General features: G+C 40.8%; 2 protein-coding genes across 2 annotated transcripts; both read left to right on the forward strand.

The window, feature by feature from the left end:
- The first annotated feature begins 638 nt into the window (after nucleotides 1-638).
- Nucleotides 639-12,422, forward strand: lcmt1 (leucine carboxyl methyltransferase 1). The gene is made up of 11 exons (XM_079492873.1): nucleotides 639-1,077; nucleotides 1,483-1,574; nucleotides 3,424-3,545; nucleotides 3,798-3,874; nucleotides 4,159-4,220; nucleotides 4,759-4,861; nucleotides 6,253-6,373; nucleotides 7,318-7,419; nucleotides 8,474-8,565; nucleotides 8,869-8,966; nucleotides 10,691-12,422. Exons 1-11 carry the CDS (start codon nucleotides 992-994, stop codon nucleotides 10,711-10,713), a joined length of 978 nt encoding a protein of 325 aa, XP_079348999.1. The 5' UTR covers nucleotides 639-991; the 3' UTR covers nucleotides 10,714-12,422.
- A 1,607-nt stretch (nucleotides 12,423-14,029) lies between these two features.
- On the forward strand, nucleotides 14,030-23,407 carry LOC306915017 (uncharacterized protein; the record flags this gene model as incomplete). Its single annotated transcript, XM_079492263.1, has 9 exons — nucleotides 14,030-14,376; nucleotides 14,841-14,967; nucleotides 16,169-16,383; nucleotides 17,362-17,496; nucleotides 21,083-21,403; nucleotides 21,640-21,766; nucleotides 22,133-22,347; nucleotides 22,705-22,839; nucleotides 23,404-23,407. The coding sequence occupies exons 1-9, from the start codon at nucleotides 14,090-14,092 to the stop codon at nucleotides 23,405-23,407; spliced, it is 1,566 nt and encodes a 521-aa protein (XP_079348389.1). The 5' UTR covers nucleotides 14,030-14,089.
- Between the last annotated feature and the right edge of the window lie 3,164 nt (nucleotides 23,408-26,571).

Here is a 26,571-nt window from a genome sequence, read left to right on the forward strand (position 1 = left end):
TGACTGACTGACTGATTGATTGATTGATTGATTGATTGATTGATTGATTGATTGATTGATTGATTGATTGATTGATTACTTTATTAAGGTTACAAGTTACAGGTCAGTAAGAAAAAATAAAAAAGTATTGTTTATTTTTTTTCTTACTCTTGACCTGTAAGTACTGTTGTGTATGCCCAGCAATACAAAGCAAAACATATATATAATATATAAAATATATATAAAATATATAATAATAACAAATAAAGTATCAATCAGTATCAAGTATCAACGATACAGAGGAAATAAAGTGTGCATTACAGCCCCCCCCCCCCCCCCAACTGTTTAATGTAAATATATAATGCTTATTTGTCTGTCAAAACAGTTTTAATTAATTTAATACATGGGACCCCAATTAAATGAGAACAAGCCATAGTGTTTTCTTGGGGTCAATCATTTTAGCATTGTATTTGCTGTATTAAAGTTCAAAGGAAAGAGGATTGAGTTATTATTATATAATACATTAATGGGACAGTGAACAGTGAACAGTGATTGAACTGTCATTCTTTCTTGTCGTGGTGTGTGTGCTGCATCTCTCCATCCCTCTTATTCCTTGATGTAATGACAACAAGGTACCGAAAGATGCTGCTGCTGCATTGCTAGCTTGTAGATCTGTTTTTTTTTTGCAAGCCGCGGTACTTCCGGCAGAGAGAGACGGATAGGGAGGAGTCACTAGTTAGCGCCGTGCTAGCTGTCATTTGCACGCATGATATTATTAATTCATCGCATATCTTACATTAACTGTGACTATTTGTCTATTCTGCACATACATCTAACATAGCTCACCAGCAGCGTATGTAGACACGCCTCTGTCCCATAGTGTGGAACTGACAGACAGTTCAGACAGCTGAGCCTGGTGTGTACGTGTGACTGAGTGTGAATATCTGCTGTACAGCAGCAGGTGCAGTTATTTAACGTTTACTCTTTGAATGGTAACTAAACTACTACGTTGATGGCAGCTCGGCGAGGCTTCTCAGACACAGACACTGCAGACGAGGGTGTGAGGGCGACGTGTGACGATGCAACGATCTGCAAACGGTACCTGACAGTTTCATTCATTCATACTGTTACATACATACATACACACACACAGTTATAACCGCCCGTCCTTCGTAAACAACTGAGGTAACGTTGCGTCAGACTACAGCTGGGTTACATGTACGATGACACTGCTATATCATATCATCATATCATATACTGCTGCTATATTATATATATATAATAGTGAGGGTGAAGTTCCAAACGGGGATGTACAGTATATGTATATATACATCATGTATAGTAGCATCATCTTGGTCAGCCAGATTGACAAAAATGATGCTACTATATACTGTACCTCTGAGAGGACCAATGGAACGTACTCTAGTCGATCTAGAGTCTAGACACTGTCCACAGAATGGGAAACATGCATTAACCCTCTTTCATATAATGTATATGTTCTAGGTTTGCATCCAGTAAAGGTTACTGGAAAGATCCATACATTCAGTACTTTGTGAGGAATGTGGGGGAACGGAAGGCTCCTGAGATCAATAGAGGTAAGTGAGATAGCTTTATTGTGAATATTATTTATTACTATTTAAACTTTTTGTGAACCATTTTATCTGTTCTCTACTCAATTGTTGCTACGTACTATTGAGAAAGAAACGGACTAGCACTTGACATGAGTCAATTGATTCAATCATAATACATCTACTTCAAATGTGGGGAGCTTTGTCTGCACTCTGCTGAGCAGAAAAAAATGCCTGCAATAACAGTTACATGTAGTAAAGTAATAATTCACGTCATCATGCAAGACTAAACAAAGTCCTGCCTGTAGGTGGTGGTGAGGGTCTATTGTTGGCCTGTGATCATGTCTGGTAGAATAAAATAATATCAATATGAATAACGTTGAGAGGACTGCCCTGCCCTCTGTTATTTAAAAAGTCACCTTTTTATTATTATTACATAATTGCACCAGCTCAGTGGCCCTTGAGGTTAGAGCCTCTGCCCTGAGACTGGGAGGTTGAGGTACAATCCCCGGCCAGGTCATACCAATGACTCTGAAAAATAATAATTCAAGTTTATTCATATAGGACTTTTCTTTTTGGATGTATTGGCTGTAAAAGGTTGATATTGCAACTCTAGATTCAATATTCAAAGTAGAAGTAGTATCTTAAAGTTGCTTGCGGCTAGGGTTTGTGGTGTCAACTGTGGAGTGTTGCAGTTAGTGTTCATTGTGTGTATGGGTATGGGACAGATCTACAGTATAGGAAGGTTTGCTAGATCACTGGTTCTCTGGCCCAAAATACCAAATGGACCCAAAACAAAACCGGGTCCTTTGTTTGAGAAGCACTTTGCTAGATTACTGCTGTTCTTTTTCTTCTCCTTTTTTTGCATTTTAAGACTGTTTCTCATCACCTCATGAATGACGTACAATGTCTCTGTATTCTTAGCAACATTCTCATGAATGTTTATACCATGGACTGGGGGATTTCCAGCAACATCCTCTAGTATCCGACTCCTTCAGAGTAGCTGCAGTGAAAATAGTTTGTGTTTAATCTTTTCTGGTTGCAAAAAGTTTAATTTGAAATTAAGTCGCAACTTTCTTCCTCACCAAAGATTGTGACACGTCGTTTAAACACAGATTTATCAGCTGCTTCCCAATGGAATGGGGCTTCTTTGCCTTGGCAAAGTGGAGGCGGGTATGATGATGCCATCAGTGTTGCTCTGTTCCGGTTAAATGACATGTCTGTGTGTGACTGAGAGAGACATACACACACACACACACATCCTGTACACACACATCTCTGTCCATCTCTGATAATTGTGGCTACTGGCTCAGTGGCTATATAACAATCAATTGAAGCACGTTAGGGTCATATAGCAACATACTAGTCACCAACTAACAGACAAACTTAAACAATTCTGCTACACAAACAAACACATGGACTGACTTACTTTTCTGCTGTCAAAACAGTTTCCTCAAACGCAGGAAAAATTCCTTTAACCAGTCCGGACGTTGAGAATGCGTCATTATTTTGGAGATGATCCAATTTGTTAGTTTTTAAGCTTTTGTAACTGAGCACCTTGAGGACTCTCACCTGTACTTGAAGTTGATAAACTCTTCCTTGTATTTTCATTTACACATCATGCATGGGTTTTCAGGTCACAGTCAGGTTATTTTTGTTGTATACATTTGCAAAGAGAGGGGGTGGGAGCGGGGTAAACAGCATCTGAACTGAACATACCAGCATATTGCATAATAGTAGAAAATAATACTTATTTATTTGAATTGCTATTTTAGTCTGGAGTAAAACGGGTACACAATACATTTTGGGTCACAGATCTAATGTATGTTTGCGAAATACTACTCTATAACATTGTTGGACCCTTATTTCCTGGCAGGATACTACGCCCGGGTTCGAGGAGTGAACCACCTCCTTGATGCGTTCATCAGAAAGACGGAGTGTAACTGTCAGATTATCAACTTGGGTGCCGGTCTAGACACCACATTCTGGAGGCTAAAGGTACACATCAAGGCAGCCATGTTGACTGCCAGTCCAGAGCATGGTTATAGTAATACTATATTATATTAGTAATACTATAATAAAATATTAAGTATAACTAATTAAATAAAACTGGTACACTGCACTGTAGGATGGCAACGGAAACGAAAGTGAGGATATCAACCACAAATGGACCCCTACATCACCGCAACTAATTGAAGTTGTGTTGGTCGGGGTGTGTGGTGTCTGTCTGTCTGTATGTCTGTCTTACAGGATGAAGACCTCCTACCTAAAAAGTATTTTGAAGTTGACTTCCCAGTGGTGGTGGCCCGGAAGATCCACAGTATAAAGTAAGTGCTGTTGGCTTTTTGTGTTTGTAATACTGGCAGTACCCATTATCAGAGTACTCGGAGGCCTGCCTATGACAAACAACTTTGGAGATTTATATTTGGGCATAAAAGACACACACACACACACACACACACACACACACACACACACACACACACACACACACACACACACACAGAGAGAGAGAGATTCCTGAATTTATAGATGGGCTAGTGACCTGTAGCGGGAGACAGAGACAGAATTGTGATAACGGTGTGTAATGTTACTGTTTTTCTCTATTTAGGACAAAACCACCTCTATCAAAACCCCTCATCGAAACCCACTCCACGGACTCCTTATTATTAGGTAATACTGAAAACGCATTTCTAGTCATTAAAAAAAAATATATGTTTAGATTTTTTTTTAAATGATGGTTGTTTTCTTGGACAAGTGTGTGTAATGCGTATGAGAGACATGAAGCTGAAGGCATGGCAAGGGGTAGAAAATGCAACACAGGTCTTTGGCCGTAATTGAACCAAGGGACTATGATGCATTCTGAATTTATACCATTCTTATTTAGTTTTAATCTCTTCTTACTACTCTCATATTTTACAGCACTGGACCTAAACTTGTTTTAGTTTTCATGCACCTGATTTATTTATTCTTTAACCGTACACATGTATGAAATATGAGTGAATAAAATGGCAACACACAGTTCTTGGCTGGAACTCTTTCAGAATATTCTCAAACCTTCCCTACAAAAGAAAAATCCTCAGTGTTAATTTATCCTTTTGTAGCTCAGAGTGTACATACAGTATGTGTGATTCCACTTGGGAAAATTGTGCAATCTAAGTTAAATGAACACAGAGCGTTTTACTGCATAGTTTTCTGCCTTTGTGTTCAGACAGCCATAGCCTTGACTCAGACCGATTCTGCATCATTGGAGTGGACCTCAGAGACATCTCAAGTCTAGACGAGAAACTCAAGAAGTTCCAGATTAACCCAGAGTGAGTTGAAATACATATCCCTGTTGGGAGAAACCTTATACAGTATGTCCTAAATTATTACTAATCAGGAAATGGAAAAAATAATCTGTGTCAAAAGGTTCCAATGTAGTTATTATTTAGTCACAAGCTCTTGTTAATACCTTTTCATTGGTTAAATATTTATGAATTTCACTCCTATTGCAGCTATATAAATGTTTTTGTTACCACCGTGATCTGACTGCTCTGGTGCGTTGTCCTCTTAAAACATAAGCATTTGGCAAGAGTGAAGGGTCGCACTCAGAGTGACAAGATATGTCAGATTGTTAATAATGGAAAAATATGAAGATACGTTTCGGCTATCCAGCCTATAGCGTGTACTTCCTTTTTGCCAGGTGCTTGAAAAGCGCCTGGACTACATCGGCGACTGTAGTAGACATGTTTTCACGATTGGCAGCCTCGTCTCTAGGCTGCCTCTAAGCCAATGGGCGACTTACCCATAAAATCCATACTCTGAATGTCCACAACGTGAAGCCGTGAGCAAGGCAGAGGCTACAGCACACAAACTGATTATACTGTAACTGTAGATGTTCTTGCCTTTTCCAGGGAAATACTAAATGCAGCCTCTGGGCATGGAATGAAGGAGAAGGCCGTCCCCATATCCTAATCCTAACCTTAACTAAAATGAACTTAATAAACCTACACTACACATAAACTCTAATAGTCAATTTCCATGTTAAAACGTAAAAGCAGAATAATACCAGCACTCATGGAATGCCCTTCTGCCGGTAATTAGTGTGTTTGCCGATAGGCAAACATTATTTCATACAGAAGGATGGTCTTCCTGCTTTCAATGTCGCACCTCCAACGGTGCCCATGGTGGACTATGCATGGCCTGAGCCAAGCCTAAACCTGACCGCATAACAAAAAGTACGTTTTGCTGCAGGGTCATCAACTGGGTACCACCATTCTAGCCTGGCTAATAAGCCAGACCGAATCAGCCTAGTCTGGCTTATTAGCCAGGCTACCACCATTCATGGATGTTTTGCAATTTAGCCAGAACATCTCCTGGTGGCGGGGCAGTGAACAAGGACATCTCCCTGACACCCCCTGCAGCGCAACTTATTTTGATGTTCCCTCATCGTCTAATATTGTTATTGGTCTTTTTGTTCTCCTCTGATCGGACGATGTTTACACGCACCACTGCCTATGATTGCCCTCATATGATTGAACAATATACGGTGACATCACAATATGTGTATCTGTCCTTTCCTCTTCTGATTGGACAATATTCATATATAGGCAACCACACTCGCAATTCCCCAGGATTGCATCTTTCTAGTTGTTCCACAATGCCTTCCTCTTAAAACATACCTGTACATTCTCTTATAACATCAAATTGTATTCTCCACCAGGCTACCCACGCTGCTTGTGTCAGAGTGTGTGCTGGTCTACATGACCCCCGCCCAGTCCTCCAACCTGTTGCACTGGGCTGCAGACAACTTCCACACTGCCATGTTTATCAACTATGAACAGGTAACTGTAAGACTTTTTGATGGTACAGAAGAGCACAGTGCTTGGGGAATTCTTCAACACACAGTGTGTTATAAAGATCAATAATGTGTTATGTGGAGAACGGTTCTTGATTACAGTTATTGTGTGAGTTTGACATGCTCTAACAAAACCTAAAAGCTTGAGATTTGGCTTTTGAAAATGAATGTTTGACTGAAATTTGCAAGATGTTGGGAAACATCACAAACTTGGTTATTGGGCTGGTGCTGTCTTACATCTTCCATCATTTTGAAGTATGGACATTTTTAATTCTTTCAGATTCAGTTTCCTACTTTCCTTCACATCCATACATTGATAATTCAGCTTCTTTGTTTTTGGTTTTCATATGTTGTTCAGGCTTGTTGTCATTCACCTGATAATCACGTGAACACCCAACATCCCTGTTTAGAGTGGACCAAGTACAAAAATACCCCATGTCCAATATACTACATTATGTATAAAGAGTTTATTTGGATAACGTTTCATTATCTCTGTGATGCACGTGTATTTACTACTCTACCACACTACCAGAGGGCGGCAGTGACTGATAGAGTGGCCGGTAGGACGGCCGGATGGGAACCGTGAGGTTCCCAGTCCGATTCCGGGCTCCCCCGGAGTTAGTGTCAACCCCTAATTGCTCCCAATGTGCAGGTTTGGTGCAGTCAGGGTTCAATTTGCTGGCCGGTTCATCCCAAACACTATGAAAATGGGACCCTATACCTCCCTGCTTGGCACTCAGCATCAAGGGTTGGTTTGGGGGTAACATTCCTGTCATGGCAGGGGGGTGTATTTGTACATCAAGCCGCCTCACGCTGCAGAAACAGTTGATAGGCTCCTGTTCTATGGGCCACATGGCTCAGGAACCGTTGGTTCTCAAAGCTACTTGCTTCTCTTCTTATTTGGTATTCTTCTAAACTGTTTTAATCCAGGTGAACATGATGGATCGTTTTGGCTATGTAATGATTGAGAACCTACAGCGAAGACAATGTATCCTGGCAGGAGTAGAGGCCTGTCAGTCTCTGGAATCCCAGGTAACTCACATTATCTTCTGCCACATGAGCTGATCCAGCTGATATTGTTTCTATTAGCATTGCTGAAACATGCTAACAAGCTTGTTTCTCAATTCTCAGTAACTATAGCGCAGATTAGAAGAAGAGTTGAAAACCTTTCTACCAAACTTTACCAGGCCTGCTGTAGGCATTGCTTAAAGGGATATTTCACTTTCAAAAAAACTTTTGGTCATTTCATCATCTACTCAGACCTATGTGAACACCCCAGACAGTTTTTAAGTTGCTTTATTCAGTAATTAGATATTTGATATTCATTGTATCTGCCCCGCCCCCTTCCTATACAAACCCAATATAACTTAAAACTCCATTTTCTATACAAACCCAATATAACTTAAAACTCCATTTTAACCATGATAGATTCATCGAAAACACCCAACCTATTTTCTGTTGACTGATAATGTCCTTCTAATAAGTGAGGGGGCCGTGGTTTGTCATTTACTGTTTTCATTTATCTTTAATTATTTTTGATTTTGTGAGGAGGAGGAGGAGCTGGAGTTGCTGGAGGTTCTTTTCCAAAAGAATTATTAAAAATAAATGACAAACACCTTATTATTTATCTCTGTACCTATTACATGCAAACAGAAGAACTCAGATCTTATGTAATAAGGTAATATGACTTTAACTCTGTCATATTACCCAAGGAATATGATCTGTGATCATGACTATTACTGTGTCTACCTGATCCTGGGATATCTTTCAGTGAAAATCTCAATAAAAAGGTTTATAAAAAAATAAATTACAAACCACGGCCCCCTCATGTATTAGAAGGACAATATCAGTCAACAGAAAAAAGTTTAGGTGTTTTCGATGAATCTATCATGATCAAAATGGAGCTTTAAGTTATAATGGGTTTGTATAGGAAGGGGGCGGGGCAGCTAAAATGAATATCAAACGAATTACTGAATCAAGCAACTTAAGAACTGCCCGGGGTGTTCACATTAGCCTGAGTAGACATTAAAATGACCAAACGTTTACACGTTAAAATGACAAAGTGTGTGCGCGTGTGTGTGTGCAGAAAGAGCGGTTTCTGAAGACTGGATGGGAGCATGCAGATGCTCTGGACATGATGACTGTATACAGTGTTCTTCCACAGGAGGATATAATAAGGTAATCCAGTTCCACCTCATCCAAGACTTTAAAAAAAAGGGATATCAGTACTGCTCGGTTCTATCCCATATGGGTCCATTGCTGCATAAAATATATAGCTGTTATGGGCATCATTCAAACCCTGTGAAAGGTCTGAACCTGGAATGTAAACAAAGATGTTCATAGTTGTTATGTATGGAATGCCACACACATGAAGCAACTTCCTCCTCATTCCAGTTGTATTCTAATACACATCATTGTTCTGTCTCATTCTATTACGTGTATTCGGTCTCATCCCATTTACTGTTTGTCATTTGCTTCCAGAATTGAACATCTGGAGTTCCTCGATGAGCGGGAACTGTTACAACAACTCCTTCAGCACTACAGCATCTGCTGGGCCACCAAAGACAAGCTTAAACTGGGTAAGGTAGTTGGCTTTGCTTTTTCTTTGCTTTCTTTTTTTATTACTGTAATGTTTGTGCAATGTTTCACCAAGTTCTTCCACCAAGTTCTTCCATCACTATGCTCGATTCGCCAGATAATGTACATTTAAAACCTTAAATATGACTGTATAAGACTTAATGATCTAAGTATTGTAATATTGTTACTTTATTTAATTTCCAAATAATGATAAAAAAAAGTCTCTTGTATTTGAAAGGTTGGGAGGTAAAAGGGGGCTGGAATGGTTGTAGCTGATTGAAGCATGATGGAACTCTTCTCTGATGGAGGGACTTATTGAAAACAAAACTCCTGATAACGGTTTCATTATGCTCTGAACCTGCCTTGTAATGCGGTCTTGGCCCTGCTGCTTTGCACACTTCAGATTCAGCGGAAGGCTTTGCTTAGGTGTTTACTCATGAAAACACAGGGCTGTCAGAACTGTCAGTGTGGCTGTCAGAGCCGTGAAAGACAAGGAAGACAAAACAAATCTAAAAACGAACTATTCATCTGTAAATAACCATTGTTTTGCTCACACTGTTACAATCCATCCAGTGTTCTAATATCTCTAATATTATCTTCCTGCTGTTAGCAGAGCATTTGGGTACTTGTACCTGTATGGCTGAGTGACAAATGATTGTCTCTCTTCTTGACACACTAGATAGATGTTGCAATATACCCTGGATGTTGCACAGATTAAACCACACTGAGCTATGATACTGAGCTGTTGATATGACCCAGTGGATCCCAAACTTCTCTATGCTACCCAGATTGTACATATTACCAGTTACCCAGATTGTACATATTACCAGTACTAAGCATGGACACCTGGTTGAAAGTGGTTAAACATGATTTTTTTTCTCTTTTAGTATACTTTATCAATGACCCCCTCCTTTGCTCACTTCCTGTTAGCCTGGAAACCAGTTGGAGGCACACGTTCTCCCTCTGGCTATCATCCTATATGAGCCGGATTTCCAAACATCACCAATTACATAGGCATGTCAGGAAGTGACTCACATTTTACTTAGGAAGGCTCTGTCACGCCCCACCCACAGACCAATCGCACAGACCAATCAGAAGCCACAGTGCCTGGGTGTCCGAGACGGACCCTTTCAAATTGGTTGATAGCCAAATGAAGAAACGAAGTGGAGAAGAAAAACAAACACTGAACGAGCGCCTCCGTTTGACTTCCAGGCTAACGTCTTGCATATCGGCTGGGTCCAGACTATGACATCATTCAGATGTCATAGTCATCATGACATGAGCCATCTTCCAGGAGGTACAAACACCTCTGAAGTCTGTCTAGTGTCTAGTGACCATTTATAAACACATTTATAAAAACAACCGCATAGAAAGGGAAAAATCTCCATACCTCCGCCAGAAATTCTCTGCGTCGCAGGTGATATCCAGGTATTAATTTAACCATCTGCATCTGTTCCAGTAGTGCTGCTGGCTATAGTGTACCCTGCTTCAGTCAGAGCAAATAACGCAAGTGGTGGTCCGTCTACCGTTCATTTATTTCTTTTTTCGGTACCAACTGATGTCAACCAAACTGATGTCAGTTCTGGTGTAGTATGCATCAGGCTTTATTCATTCAACCTTTCATCCCATAAATGCACTCTTCCACACCGATCGGACTAGCATGGGGTCATGCATGCTTTATACTGTCCCTGGAGCATTTTACTGTAAGCATGTTTTGTTTCCTCAGGTCTGTCACAGGTGTCGTTTTGAGTGTGAAATCAGAGTGCTGGTCGATCGGTGCGTGCCACAATCAACGTTTGCCGTAGGAAGAGGAAGGAGAGGCACACGGAAGAGGAAGCCGTCTCCTCCGCCAAGCTTGTCCTCTGGAAGCAGTAAACGTGTGGATTCTCTAAGCATCAGCAGAAATAGCCCTCCTTTGTTTTTCTTTGCGTCCCTGAAGTGTTCGCAGCATGTTCTTTTTTTGGTTTGTTTTGTGCCATGATTAAGAGGGGGTGATTTACGTGATGCTACAGAGGGTGGGACTAGAGCGTATCCTGTATAAAGGAATGTGTCAGATCTTTTCTAATCACAGGATGCCATTTTGTTTATTTAACAACTTATGAAATATTAGTGTCACCTGCCTAGCACTGAGTAGGACTAGGACCCCCCCTTTGCTGGCTGCTAGGACCACTGCACCAACAATAATGCTGTGTTCACTTAAAAATCACGTAGATTAAGCATCTTTCCCACGCTAATGCTTAAGCCTGATTTATACATACAGTAGGTGCACATCAGTGTCGCACACCGAAAAAATCAATCTTGCAAGCTCACAACAAATCGCAGCATGACATGTTATGAGCTTGTAGAGCAGCTCTTTTTGGTGTGTGACACCAGCACAACAAAGTATAAAACTAGTCAATCAGTAAATGGACCTCTTGACCTTGTCTGATTCAGTATTTGCCGTTTGGAAGAGCAGGCTGTTTGCGTTCACGAGCAGGTGTAAATGATCATGTGTCGACTCTGTGTAATCCGTTTTGGTATGTTTTGGATGATTGAAGAATGTAAAGAAGTTTTAAGAACTTCAGAGATCTTGTGATTGCCTCTAGGGTTGCCACATGTCCAGGATTCACCTGGACAGTCCAGGGATTTTGTTGTCGGTCCAGGAAGAAAATTACAAAATGCCCAGGAATGTGAGTATTTTTGAGCGTTGGCTTACATTAATCAATTAGATGTATACAGCTTCCAGTTTTACTTCGTTCCTACATGTAATTTGAACCATAAACGGAACATCACTTAACTCATGTGGAAATGTCACAGCCAGAGTGAACATTTTTCAGTAGAGGTTATGCTGCTATGGAACAATTTCACCATAAGATTTTGCCTATACTATCCTAAAGTTATATACTTTTTGTTTGTTTACCACAACTCATTTTAGTCATCCAGTGCATAATTCACAAAGCTGACTTAATACACTAAGCTGGCTTCTGCACTAGGCATATGTATAACCTGGAACCCTTTCAAATATGGAACATAGACTGAAGTAAAAGAATCAGAGTTTCACTCTGTATAAGTCTGACTTAGTCAGTTTGTCAGCATCATGTGTGTCTGGTTTTTACAAGACTGAGGTGACAACCCCTTGTACCTCTGTGTCATTTGTCTTTCGTTGTGCCATTGTTTCTTTGTTTTATTTATTTATAAGTTGTACTTCCCAGAAAGATATTTTCATAAAAACAGAAATCGGGCACTATATGTTCACCTGCATGCGTCTTTTGTTTTTTAGTATTGCCTGATTTGCATAGAATTGCCAATGCTGGCTGATTTGCCTGTAACACATTTTCTATAAAAAAAAGAAGACAACATAAATAAATGTGATGGTAGGAACTATTTTTCTTCAAATATTAGAAACTGAGATACCAATTTCTCATAAGACGATGAATGCTAATCTGGTGCAGTTGAATAAAGATGTCCTTTTTGTGTAATCACCAGTCACATGATTATTTTACATTATGTTACATACCTAATACCTTGACTTTTAATCCATGTTGGTGTTGCATTCTGAATTCAAAATGGATTAAATTGGGACCATGTGTCATTCATCTGCTCATAACAAAATACATACATACATGGATGCACCTGGGACGTATCCTCAGTGATGTATCCCAAGGTCATCGGGGTTTCGGGTCTCCCAACATCATACCCCTCACTCAGGTGACCTAGCCGGGGTGATCAAGTCCCGACTTACGTCCCAGTAGCTACCCTCGATCAGACCCATTAGGGAAAAACCCATGGCCACACAATCCGTTCCTCCTGAACTACTCTGCCGGGACTGGGGGGTACCATTCTGGCGCGTGGAAGGACTAGGCTCTGTGGGTTGACTCCTGTCCGGGCCCCTCCTACGTCTCACCAGGTCCACTCCTGCTCTCACCAGGTCAGGCCCTGTGCGTTGCACCAGACTCCCAGCACCAGGCACTTTATTCAGGAATGGTGGATTCTCGAGCCGCAACGGTTCCGCAGGCTCCACCTTGCCCTTGGTGGTGCCGCAGGCTCCGCTTGAGGCTTGAATGGCCCTCCTAAAGGCCTCACCGTGGGTTTGTTGGGCTTCTTCCTCACGGAAGACAGAGGCTGGGGCGCCAACCCATACTGCTCCCGGGTGCCATCTACTTTCCGGCTGCCACCCGTCTCTCCGGTGGTCACCAGACTATTCCTGGTTGTCACGTAGTCTATTCCTATGAGTCACTATAAATAGAATAACTAAAACAAAATACATACATACATGGATGCACCTGGGACGTATCCTCAGTGATGTATCCCAAGGTCATCGGGGTTTCGGGTCTCCCAACATCATACCCCTGACTCAGGTGACCCAGCCGGGGTGATCAAGTCCCGACTTACGTCCCAGTAGCATAATCATCATAATTAATGCATAATGTCACTTGGCGATTATAAAGATATTTTTATTTGACTATTGACACAAAATGTCAATCAAGTACATTTGGCATTCAGACTGCAACACCACAACATGCATGAAACGTTGAGTATTAATGCAATCCAAAGCCACTGGATGTTATTGAATGCCAAAGTCAGCATAATCCTATTGAGGGTGAGATTTAATCGTCCTTAAATCTCACCATCAGTAAAACACCTTTTATATCTGCTACTGGTAGCTCATTAACTTATCCGCTGTAACCCTTTTCATCAGGAAACGACAAAAATGACCTTGTTTTAACCATCAATGGTGGCATTTGGTCATGTGTGATAATGGACATCCTTTTGCATAAGTTAAAATAAATGTGTCATTAAAAGGATTGTCATTGCTTCCATACTGTACTTATTTTGAAATGCAATCTGTAAAACAGCTCAAGGTGTGATCCTTCTGGATAGTGTTGTCTTGTAATGACAAGCTCTCCCTCATACTTATCTGTCTCTCTGTGTTCTTCGATAGCCAATAACACCAAGAGCTAATACTTTCTATGGATTAGTGCCAATAACAATGAGAGCTTGAATAATACTGAGTAGGTGGGGCAACAGAAACGACCAGGGATGTGCGTGTGTCCTCTCCTGTCTGCATCAGAAAGACGTCCACAACTTATCTGAGCATTTGACCAGTAGAACCAGCAGGTGCACCTGACACACCACAACGGTCAAGATGTCTGGCACAGAGACGGTCAAGATGTCTGGCACAGAGACCAAGCCGGCGGTCTTCACCATGGCCGAGATGCAGACGGAGCAAGAGACTCTCAAATCAAAGAGCAAGATGGTCAACATGTTTGAACAGATTGTCCAGCCATGTATGGCCGAGTTGGTGGGAACTACCCTCTTTGTGTTCATAGGTTGTGCCTCAATAATGGATAACACTGCTCCACACTCCATCCAGCCTGCTCTGGCACATGGGCTGGCACTTGCAGTGGTCATCGCAATGTTTGGACCGATCAGGTAAAGCACACAGAAATATCTGAGTGTGTAAGCTTTATATGTGGACTATGTAATGGGAACTTGATCTTGAATGTAATGTTGACCGGGCTAATGTTTGTAAACCTGTGGCTCATAAATGGGGGCCTTAACAGCATCACATCTTCATTGTTTAATTTAATGAGAAAGAAAATGTTATGATCAGTTTTTATTCCCAAAATATTACGAAGGTGCATCCTACTGTTGCCCAGACAGAGCTTATACTGGTTAACGAAATGTACAGTTTTAATCTGGTACCGTTGTTTCTGTGGAGATATGCCCACCCAAAATTCCAGACAAATCTGTCTTGTATGGAACAGAATGAAATATGCCATTTGATGTATGCTGTTACCCAAAGTGTGGGTGAAATAGAATGCAAATAGAAGAAGGAAAAGAATCAGGTGAGAGAGTTGACCTAAGTCCTAAGGTGATGTACTCTATGGTTTCAGTGGAGGGCACTTCAACCCTGCGGTGTCTCTGAGTGTGTACCTGTGTGGAGGAATGAAGCTCGCCCTACTGTTGCCCTATGCCCTGGCTCAGTTTACTGGAGCAATGATTGGTGCCGCTTTTGCCCAGGTAGGAGTCAACTGGTCTTAGTATAATGTCCCAGTTTGTCCCACTATGTAGAGTGTTTTTTGTGCAAAACGAATGCTTCGAATGGATTCAGAATTATGAAAACCCCCTACACGTCACATGCAACTTAAAGCATAATGAAATGTAGTCATTTTTGCCTTATATAAATGGTTAATGGTGGCCATATGGATTGTGGCAACCCCAAAAGTTGCCGGCTCAGGTGCCCTAGCTAAACCATTAGACTCTAATGATTAGAGCATGCCCTGGGCTACATCTGTGCAAAATTACAGATTGTGCAGTTATAGGTAATAACACAAATCGGCCAGTTATAGCACCACCATGAGGCTGATATGAAAATGTTCAAGTGGCATTTCTTCCTCTGGCCCAGTGGGAATGTGTGTGCAAAATTTCATGGAAATCATATGCTGTGTTCATGATTTGAGGCATTCTGTTCAAAAACGGAGCATTCCTGCGAAATTTGGAAGCCAATCTTAGCCAATAAGGATGATAAAGTATGATAAATCTGAAAACCCGTTTCATTTAATGGCTATAGAGAGACTGTGTACCGTTTTGTGTGATGTTTGGACAAAATCTGTAAGTGTACCGTCAAAAAATGTGTTTTACAAGAATCGGCCTCCTGGTGGCTCTATAACAGGCTCATGTGAAAGATGTGGGGCAGAGGTTCATCTCTGGCATCCAGGGAGTGTGTGTGCACTGCAATGCTGCGATCAAGCCAACGGTGCCAGAGATTAGCTGATCACAGACGACGGACGGACGGACGGACGGACGGACGTACAGACAGACAGACAGACAGACAGACAGACAGACAGACGGACGGACGGACTGAGTGCAAAACATACTGTACTCGCCCCATGCCTTTTTTTTCTTTCTTTTTTTTTAAATTCGATGCAATTGTGAACAAATAGCCAAGTAAGATAAGTAAGATACATATCCATTGGCCAATCAAATGGTTCACTGCAGCTCAACAGTCAGTGTGAGGGGTGGTCAGGAGATGTCTAAAGGCTTAAAGACCATTGTCTGTGATGGAGTCCACTACATGCTCTGGTAGGCTGTTCCACACCTGGACAGCAGTGTGGAGAAAAGTTCTGTCCAATGTGCGTGTTTTGGAGCCTTTTTGGGCCTTCAGCCTGATGGAGACAATTATAATATAATATAACTAACCTAATCTCTCTTATTTATCCAGGTACTTTTCCCCGCTGCACGGTACGCCTTATTTTCCGGCGGTGCCTTCATTCAGGTGAAGGGCACAGAGTTCTTTGCTGGAGCCACTGTGGCGGAATTGATGACGACCTTCCTCCTCACCTTAGTGGTGTGCATGGTAGCTGTCAACGCCCGCACTCATTCCATGCTGGCTCCCTTCACCATCGGCCTTACTTTGACTGCTGGTATTCTGGCTACGTAAGGCTCAGAGCTACATGTTCTTAAATAATTGTATTTGATCAATCATTGCAAATGTATAATAGATTAGGTTTTTCAGTACACAGGTAATATTTCTATGTTCAGAATTATTTTATAATTTGTTTTGCAGCATGGCTCTTAGCAGGCGAGCCATCTTGAAGAGGGTTGGTCTGTGTGTCTGTATGTCTGCTGCTCTAATCGCAACTGCCTGTTATCATTTCACCCCCTCCCTCACCCCACCCCCCTCCCTCAGAAAGCAGGGATGAGATCCCTGATGTCATAGTAAATGCGACCCGCTGTCGCAGTTAAGCCCATATTTGGATATCCCCGATTTCATCAATATTGGCCAACAACCCTACATCTGATCTCAAAAATATATGGATATATGTCAGAACCTGTTCTGACATTCAATATGTTGACCCTCCCCACCCATCCTTCCTCTTTGATGTCTCCCTTTTGACTTATACCTGTCCATTAAAATTTCAAACTCTAGACGGGCCTGCCCCAAAGTTATTAGTGCAGCCACGCCCGGCAGCCGGCGAAAACTAGAATTCTTAACAGACCCGAAAATTAAGGCCCGGCCCAACCTCGTTCTCATCAAACCCTGTACACTCAAGACACTGCCCCCACCCTTAGATCTCCATATATGGAGCTGACCTGTTCTGACATTCCATATGTTGATCTGACCTCATCACATACACTCAAGACATGCTCCTTATATGGCCAGTACAGAAGTCAATCCATGTTGATCTGACCCCCCATGCCAAAGCGCTAGCGCTCGCCCAGCAGTCTGCCCTCAACGAGGCGGATGCGTGCACACGATTTCGCCCTTTAGGGCGAGGTCGCTTCTCACCCTCAGGCGTCTTACTGGTATTCATACTTTTACTGTAATCAGAAATCTGCTCCCATTTTGTTTGGCTATATATATATATAATATATATATATCCTTGTGGTTTCACCCAATATTTGTGGTTTCAGAGCGTCAGTATCTGGTGGCTGCATGAACCCAGCTAGAGCCTTCGGCGCTGCAGTGGCAGCCAACTTTTGGGATCATCACTGGATCTACTGGGTTGGACCCTTCACTGGATCACTGCTCACTGCCATCTTTGTCAGGTATGGATAAGCTAGTAGAACTAGCCATCAACTGGGATCCACTGACCCTGGGGTCCACAGGATATGTTATGGGACTCTGGAATATTCTGGGGAATTTATAAACAAGTCTTTTCATATTTTGTATAGGCGCCTAGAGTAATTTTGTGGTTGTCTGTTATTTTAAGTTGCAAAATGATAGCCGGGCCAATTTACTCGACACACTGATTTTGTGCAAAGGGAGTAAAATGCTGCACTTAAATTAGATCCATTCCAACTGATTGATTAGGTAAAACGTGAATGTCTTTCTAGATTGTTTATAGGTCAGATAATTTTTGAAAGATGATTTTGAGAGTTATTGACACTTCAATCATGTAATCCTATCGCAAGGAAATTTGCCTTTTATTCTAGCAAACATAACTTCAGCATATCTATCATTGCCTATTTATGCCAACTTTAACTTTCACAGTTTCACAAAACAGCCACCAGGTTGTGCTTTAATTGTACTTTTCTTTATAATCCAAGATATTGTGAACCATGGTCAGAGCAAAATCATGTGTTAGTGGGCTCAGTAGATCATCACTGATGATACCTCTCTTCACTCCCACACTGGTTGCTGTTGCTTGTTTGGACAAACATACTCTCTCTCCAACTAATACCACTCGCCTCCTGCATGCCATGATGTAATCTATTCAATTCTTATTTTAAACTTGGCCTCAGTAAAAAGTAACATCTTGGCTGGAGGGCCTAACGTGTTTTTTTTGTTTTTAGTTTTTTCCAAAAGTTGTTTAGTTTTTTTGCATTGTTTTGCAAAGTCAGGACGAACAGAACAAAACAGTAGGAAACCAGGGCAGAACGAGGAGGAAGGAGCCTGCTGGTTGGTTGGGCAGGGACCAATCAGAAGTCTGACAATGGATTGTAGTCTAGACAAACAGACTTCAGAACTAACTGAAGTTCAGAGCAGGAGGGGCGAGCTTATCTTGCGACCTAGACCTACGTTGTGACCTACTGTACGCGTTTTAGGTCGCGACCTAAAGCTTTAGGTCACAAGATGACGCTGTCTCTCGTTCAATGTCTGGTCAAGAACACTTTGATGAAATGCATTGCTACAATTTGGATTTACCTGTTCTTTCCGCTGTGCTACCTGCTTTGAAGACGCCTCCGCTTTACCAGCCAACTGCATTTTGAGAATAAAACTTTCATTTTTTTACTTACTTTACATGTTTTACTAATGTTGTCAAATGTACCATTCACAATGAAAGTTGTATTACTGGTGACTGGGACAGTAGTCTATGCTAGTACAGGGGGTGGACATTTGTTTTCCAGATGGCCATACTGACTTTGATAATGTGCGTGAGGAGCCACACATTGGTCAAATGAATTTAAACTTGAGACACATACGGCTGAATTATATTAGATCCATCTGCATGAATTTGGTAGACATGACAGATTGCTTAACAGTAGGCTATTTGCCAGGCCAGAAAGCCTGTGTCCTTGCTTCCTAACACAATCTAATTGGTCTGATACAAAATGTTGACTTTTTCTTTACAGCTGTATTACATCACTCTGGTGTACCCTAATTGATAATGATTTTGGAAACAAAGGTGTTAACTTCAATCAATGGCAGTTCTGACATCCATTTACTTATTTCTTTGTGTTCTTTATTGCAGATTGTTGTTTGGAGATCAGGGGACTCGAATCATGATGAAAGAAGACTAGAGAAGGCCTCCAATTGTTTTATATATATATTATTTAAGACAGAGATTGGATTGTATAACTGAAAACTGTCCATCACTGGGTTATTTAAATGTAGAGCATTTTTCAGAAAAACGGGATGGTGGGGAATGTTTTGCCTATGCGCAAAATACGGATGCAGATTGCACAAAATACGGATATCAGATTGAAAGTGGTTTATAAATATGTGGTTGCAGACTAAGCAAAAACGCATATCTATAACATGTGTCACATGGACGGGCATGGATTGAGATGCACTCAGCGACAGCTTTGATCTGAAATCAGATTAATCTGCAAAACAAAAGTTCCATAAAATAACAGAATTTGAGGTTAAATATGAACACTAGTGGGTGGAAAAAGTTTCAAACCCCTGAAACCCCACTTTTGTGAACTGAAATATTTGTTTATATGGCTGGAGCAATTTGTATGAAATGTAATAATAAAATCTATACTGACAAATGATTAAATGTTTCTGTTATCGGTTTACCGTCTTTTTTATAATCATTGTTTGGTTCAAAGTTCTTGCTACTTTGCAAGGATGAACTGAACTGAACTGAACACTGAACTGCAGTGCACAATAAATCTAGATTAAAGTCATAATAAAGGAGTGCCCTTGTCTGCACTTAAATATAACCTTAACATGCTGTAGCAATATACAGCCTCCTTCTTTACTGTCAGAACATCATTATTTGTGTTCCCAAATTATGCATGTAGGAATGTTTCTACACCCATCTCACCCCATAGGACCCCCATGAATGTATGCTATGCCAGTTGCATTTGCATACACATAATTTACAATTACAATTTACAATTTAGGCATTTAGCAGACGCTCTTAATCCAGAGCGATTTACATTAAGCAATAACAAAAGCATGGCATACATCACATATATAAAAAGTAGTTATCATGAATCATGCGTAAACTAAGAACGTAACAGTGGAGTATCTATGTAAACTATACATACTATATAATATATTATACATGTGTACTATAAAGTGCTATGACTACATAAAGTGCAATTCTAGAGCTGTCTACGTAACAAGCTATAAATCTGTTTAAAATACTATCTAAGTCTACATAATGTGCTATCTAAGGGGCTAGGCTAGGGCAAGTGCTACGGGCCATGGTGGAGTCTGAAGATGTGGGGTTTCAGACTACGGCGGAAGATAAGATAAGCATGCCATGAAGCCTGTGTAATGTTTGCACATATGGTACTATATATGCATGCGTTGGTCTCTCGCATGCCTTTTTCAATGTCTTAATTCAAATTGATTCTTCTAACAAATTCAGTTCTGAATGAATAAGTATTCAAGGGAGTGAGGTACTATACTTGGAGGCTGTGACAGTCAAGGAGGAGTAGAGAGAGGGCTACGGTGGTATTTCATTCTGAACCAGATCCACAGACCCAAGTTTGTGGATCTGCAAACAAACAATGATGATGTCTGACTGTAGGCCTACCTTGATTGTACTGTTACATTTCTGTCTAAAGTATTCAATTAATCAATCTAACTCCAATTGCACCTCTTTCCACCCACTTTCAGTAATGCAGAGAGGAATCTTTGATCATCCCATGTCCTTCACTACTATTTGCTTAATATCAGATTAGATTAGCAGCATCAAACGTTTCAATACTGTCACTTTGATCCCTTCATGTAAAACTGTCCAGCTTTATCTACACACTAGTTTGGACAAGATGCCAAGAAGTGGGTTCGAGGTCAGTCTACGTGCTGGTTTGAATGTCTTAATGGTGTACTGTAATAGGCCGTCTTTGAGGTTTTACGATATGTGGTCATATCAGTCCAGCTCTGCCAGATTTAGTCATTTATAATATTGTTCACAGACTATATAATCACAGGTGCCAGTGTCGCGTCTGACAGTCCACAGAGAGTCGTGGCCTGGTGGTTTGGCAGGCAGGTCAAGAATACCTTTTTACCCACAATGGCATCTGAAAAAATGGAGATGGAGGATACTGACTCCACACTGATGGAGAAGGACAAGAAGCCGCCTGCCGCCAGACCTCCCAACAAGTTCGAGAAGATATTCCAGCCCTGCCTGGCGGAGGTCGTGGGGACCATGTTTTTTGTGTTCATTGGCTGTGTGTCTGTCATAGAAAATGTGCCTGCAGCAGGAAGGGTGCAGCCGGCATTGGTGCATGGACTGGCTGTGGCAGTGATGGTTGCTGTCATGGACAACATCAGGTTTGGTTCTCTTTTTTAATAAAATAGATTTGCTTTACAGTTACACTGACTTACACTGAATATGGAAATGCTGCTTTATAGTATTGTTGATTCTCATTTTCTTATGCATCCTTTGGAAAATACTAAATGCATGTTCAGAATAGAATTACATCACCTTCAGTGCACATATGCTTACAATGGAAATTTGCTCTTTTGTTTTTTTGTTTCTCACTCTTCTTTTCTCACTCCACTCCCAGTGGTTCCCATTTCAACCCGCCTTTCACCATAGCCATCTACCTGTGTGGAGGCATGGAGCTAATAATGGTGGGGCCCTATCTCGCCAGTCAACTCATCGGAGGTGTCATTGGAGCTGGAATGGCGAAGGTCAGTGTCAAATCCATAGCCATTGGTAAATGTACCACTTGAACCAGCTATTTTGAGGCAATTTGTAGGTAGGAAAGGGGGCGGGCAATAAAGGTCAACAAAGTATATAGGGTTTAAGTAAATATAAGGTTTAATATAAAGCCATGTCTACATAATTATTCAAGTGAAACTGCTGTATAGTAGGACACTTTCTAGCTGTGAAATAATGCATTTTATAGTGTTTTCTTGTTGGGTCTTGTGGGTGTGTGCAGTTGATATAGGCATAGTTTAGCCTAATAGTTTTTTTTTTTTTTTTTACAAATTATTACATTTAACATTCAAATACAGTATACATCTATTTTATTATTAAAAAATATTTCACCCTAGATGATGGTACCTGCAGACCGTTACTTCAATGCCACTGGGGCTGCTTTCGACATTCTCAAGTCAGAAGACCAGCTAGCAGGAGCCATTTTTGGAGAAATTGCCATGACCTGCTTAGTCACTATGGTGGTGCTGCTAGTGGCAGTCAACAAAAAGACAAAAACCCCTTTGGCTCCCTTCTTAGTGGGCTGCACTGTCATCATCAACATCCTGGCTGGGTAAGATAATGTGAATGTGGCAAACTTGTGGAATGGTGCACAGAAACATCAATACTGTGCATACGTTTTTTTTTAATCATCTGCTACTTTACTTGAGTATTTGTGTCTTTGGATAGCGTTACACGACTGGACGAACTAACTGACGGACATAGCCATATACTTACAGCTAAAACCTAAAAAGCTGTATTGGTCTTCACCTTTAAAACACCATTTCCACCATAGTCTCGTCTTCTTAAATAGCCAATTTTAAGAAATATAAAAGCAATAAAACTTTGAATCATAAAATATATATATTTAAATATTTAGCCAACAAATTTCCCCCAAAAAGCTCTTATTGTGCTCTCTGTTCTGTTCCAGTGGAGATGTATCAGGGACATGCTTGAACCCTGCCAGGGCCTTTGGTCCAGCTGTGGTGGCCAACTATTGGACCTACCACTGGGTTTACTGGGCTGGACCAATAGGAGGAGGCCTGCTAGCCGCTGGACTTGTCAGGTAGGCTATACAGTAGGTGCCGTATGTGCGCCTTCCCATGTACTGTGTAAAAAGCAAAAAAAAGCTATACAAAAAGATCTTGATAATGTTTTTTTTTATTACAGGACCATCCTTGGTGATGAAAAGATTCGGGTTATTATGAAGTGATAAACGTCTCTTCTCTGTAGATGTTTCTCTTCTGAAATGTTGCTTGTGTAGGCTAACTCTTCTTGCATCCCTGTGTTTTCTATTGTTTTCTATTGTTTTCTATTTTTTCTTCTTCTGAAGAAGTGCACTTATTATCAAATAAACAAGGTAACTGAAATGTGTCCTTTTTGTCCTCACACACATTTGGGAATTGCAGTGTAATAAATTGCAGTTTGATAGTGTTGGTGGGCATGGGCAACATTGATGTAGCCTATACAGGCACTCTTCTTCTTTTACCAGTTTAAAGCTGGAAAACACCCTGCATTCGGTGCTGTTGTTTGAACCAGTAACACTTCAGTCCAGTCACCATATTGGTCAATGCTGACCTGACACCCAACACGGACTCTCTTGCTCCCTCTCTGTCCTTTTGTATTTTAGTTAGAGTTATAAACTATAATCTCACAAAACTACCCCACAGTCAACAATCTCTGAATTAGAAAATTGCGGGAGACAAGAGTCTGGCTTGAGATTAGGGCAGAGGTCTTCAACAGGGTAAGAGAAGAGAAAGGCTGAATTTTCTAATGGAAATCCCCAGATGATTAACAGAGAGAGAGAGAGAGAGAGAGAGAGAGAGAGAGTCAAATAACACAAAGATATACTGTACATAAGGCGAAATAGAAATAGAATTAGAATAGGAATTAGAATTATGCTTCTTGTGCAGTAGAAAATCATTTGCAGCAGAATCACATTGTGCAGGTGAGAGACATCGCTTTGCATCAAATATCAAATATTTTAAGTGTGCCCCATAAGCGATGTTGTGTAATCATTCATTGTAATATACTGTAGGCTAATGTGATAACAACCTCTGTCACTGAGACTGACATGGCGACAGGGCTCAACACTAGTTCAATGGTTGACAGGAGGAAAATGCTTCATAGTTTAGTAATAAATAATAATAATAATAAAACTTTATTTGTATAGCACCTTTCATGACATGAAATGCAGCTCAAAGTGCTTTACACAAAAAAAGAAAGGCAGGGCATAAACAATACAGTGAGGACATGAATATTTTAAAAAAAAAGACAAATAATCAATTAAAAGCAAGGGTGTAGAAGTGGGTCTACTATGGAATAACTAGTGGAATAACTATTTGAAGAGGAAAGCTGTTGTTCTTCATTACTGCCTTTCATTGTGTCCAAACGGCCAATGACCATATAGGCCTATATTTCTTGGATTTTCAGATGAAGACTGAGACACAAAAAGAATTTCAGGTCAATTTTAGACTTTCAAGATGTAACACTGTATTATTCCCAAAGGGCACTTTGTCGCACAGTCAGCAGTATCATTAACATCCAACACACGGCAATGAGAACAATTACACACAAACATATGTCTGCTACACATTAAAATAGTGTTACTTAAAAGGCCAAAAACGGCAGGGAGGGACAGATGATTTTAAATCTTTTGGTATGTACTGCATCTTGGCAGGCAGATAATTTATATCTGCAACCAGATAAAACCAACCTGAACTCACTGAACAAGGGGCGACTATGATCAGCAATAGCCTAATTGACTGAGCCTTCTTTGACTTTACATTATCCGCAAATAAAAGAGAAGGTTAAACAGATTCAATAATACAAGAATATAACATTCTCATAAAGGTGGTGTAAACACTGAAACCTCTGAACTAACTTTCATTGTAAATACACTGAAGGGTCTTTGCAGGTGCAAACAACATCAGTTTGCACCTGCAAAGGTTAACTTATCATGAATTATTGTATCCCAAATACTGTAGAACAGCCTGGCCATGAATAGAAAGAGGCTTCCTGAAGTCCATTTTAATTTCCTTTGTTTTAGACACATTTATATCCAGTCAATAAATTAATCCACCACTGGACTATGGTCAGTTTCATCGTTACACTATTGTGTCCATGCTCAGTGAGCATGGACACAATAGTGTAATCACCTGCCAAGTGCCAACTTTATGATTAGTTCTCATGATGACATACTGTAGGCCTATGTGTGACATACTAATAAATCCATGCATGGTCAATGTTGTGGATGCTGCATGGTAGTAAATGTATTCAAATGTGAAGCAGCTGGATACAGTTAAAAGCTGCAGGAGAAGTCAATAAAAAGCAATCATACACATTTCTTTGCACAGGTAATCCATGCCCATATTTAAAAGTTGCTTGTGGCAACCTCAGGAACCCTAGAGAGTTATCGATTTCGTGTTTTCCACATCATATACAGTTGGAGGCCATCGATATTGTCCTTTTCTTTTTGCTGAGGTTTGCGTGATCTGCGCAAAAGGACAGTTAACCCATTTTGGGCGGGAACCCCTTTTGGTGTTTTAAACATTGTTATAATTTAGCTATTGAAAAATAGCAGATCTACAAGCTCATAGCGCGCCACCGAGTGGCGCGCTACGAGCTTGTAGGTCTGCTATTTTTGAAAAATCGTGAAAATATTTATTTCAGAAAACTGGAGGATTTAGAAGGATTTTTTCAAATTTTGAGGTCAGGCCTAAATGGGTCAAATGATAAGGGACAATATCGGTGGCACCCAACTGTACATCTCAAGCAGTGCAAAATCAACATAATTGAACTCCAGTATACCCAATTCTCCCTTTGACCCACCTTTCGTCATTCCATCCCTTCCCAACCCTTCCTCCTCCCACCGTCCTATTAATTGAGCAATAAGTTACACAACACATCCATTGCATCATTAATCATTAAGATATTTTAGATCTGATTATATTAAATGTGTCCATAGTGAAATCCTGCCTTGTTGAGCATGGTTAATTCTAGCTGAAGTCGGAACACAGTTCCTGATAAGCAATGTCCAAAGATCTCTGTAGCCACAAGCCAGTGTGTGATGCAGTAGGCCTAGGTTTCCATCATTGGACTATAATCATTTTGGCTGCTGTAAGTCCTGTCAGCCAAACATTGCATGATTTTTCAGTAAGGGACAATAGTCATCAGTTAAAGTGACTTGTGAAAACAATACTTTATAGTTAAAAGTCGACTGCCAGTTTTAAAGCCTTGTCACTATCATGAATATATCTTGCTCTGTCTGCTCTGAACAATACACTGACAGTTCCTTGCTAAAATCACGAGTATTAAAACAATTACTGGTATATCACAGTTCAGAGTGATACTCCCCTTTGGGGATAGACTTCATACCCTCCCATGCTGGTCATAAATGACCATTGCATCAGAAAGGTTTCTACTTTGTCCTAAATGTAGCAATTGATTCACTTCTTAACTTGGCTAGATTATTCACACAAAAGTGCAGCATACCGGTATATAGGACTATTAAACTTTCGAGCTATGAAGTGGATCTGTGTTGTGGCAAGTTGCAGAGCAGAACTCCTACAGTAGGAGCTACAGAACCTTGCCTGGGCCCTTCCTGGTGGGTTGTAACAGGCTACCGGCTACATCATCATCGACATAATGCTGGGTGAGATAGTAATGCGGCTATGGCCAACTTTAGCCTTGAGATAAGAGAGGGGTTCCTCCCCTCCCTCCGCCTAGGTTAAATCGGCCTATATTTTATATATTACATATCTATGGCCTAATGTTTGATGGCTCTATGTTATAGTTG

This window comes from Electrona antarctica (assembly GCF_951216825.1).
Source record: "Electrona antarctica genome assembly, chromosome: 22".
In the NCBI taxonomy this organism is placed as follows: domain Eukaryota; kingdom Metazoa; phylum Chordata; class Actinopteri; order Myctophiformes; family Myctophidae; genus Electrona; species Electrona antarctica.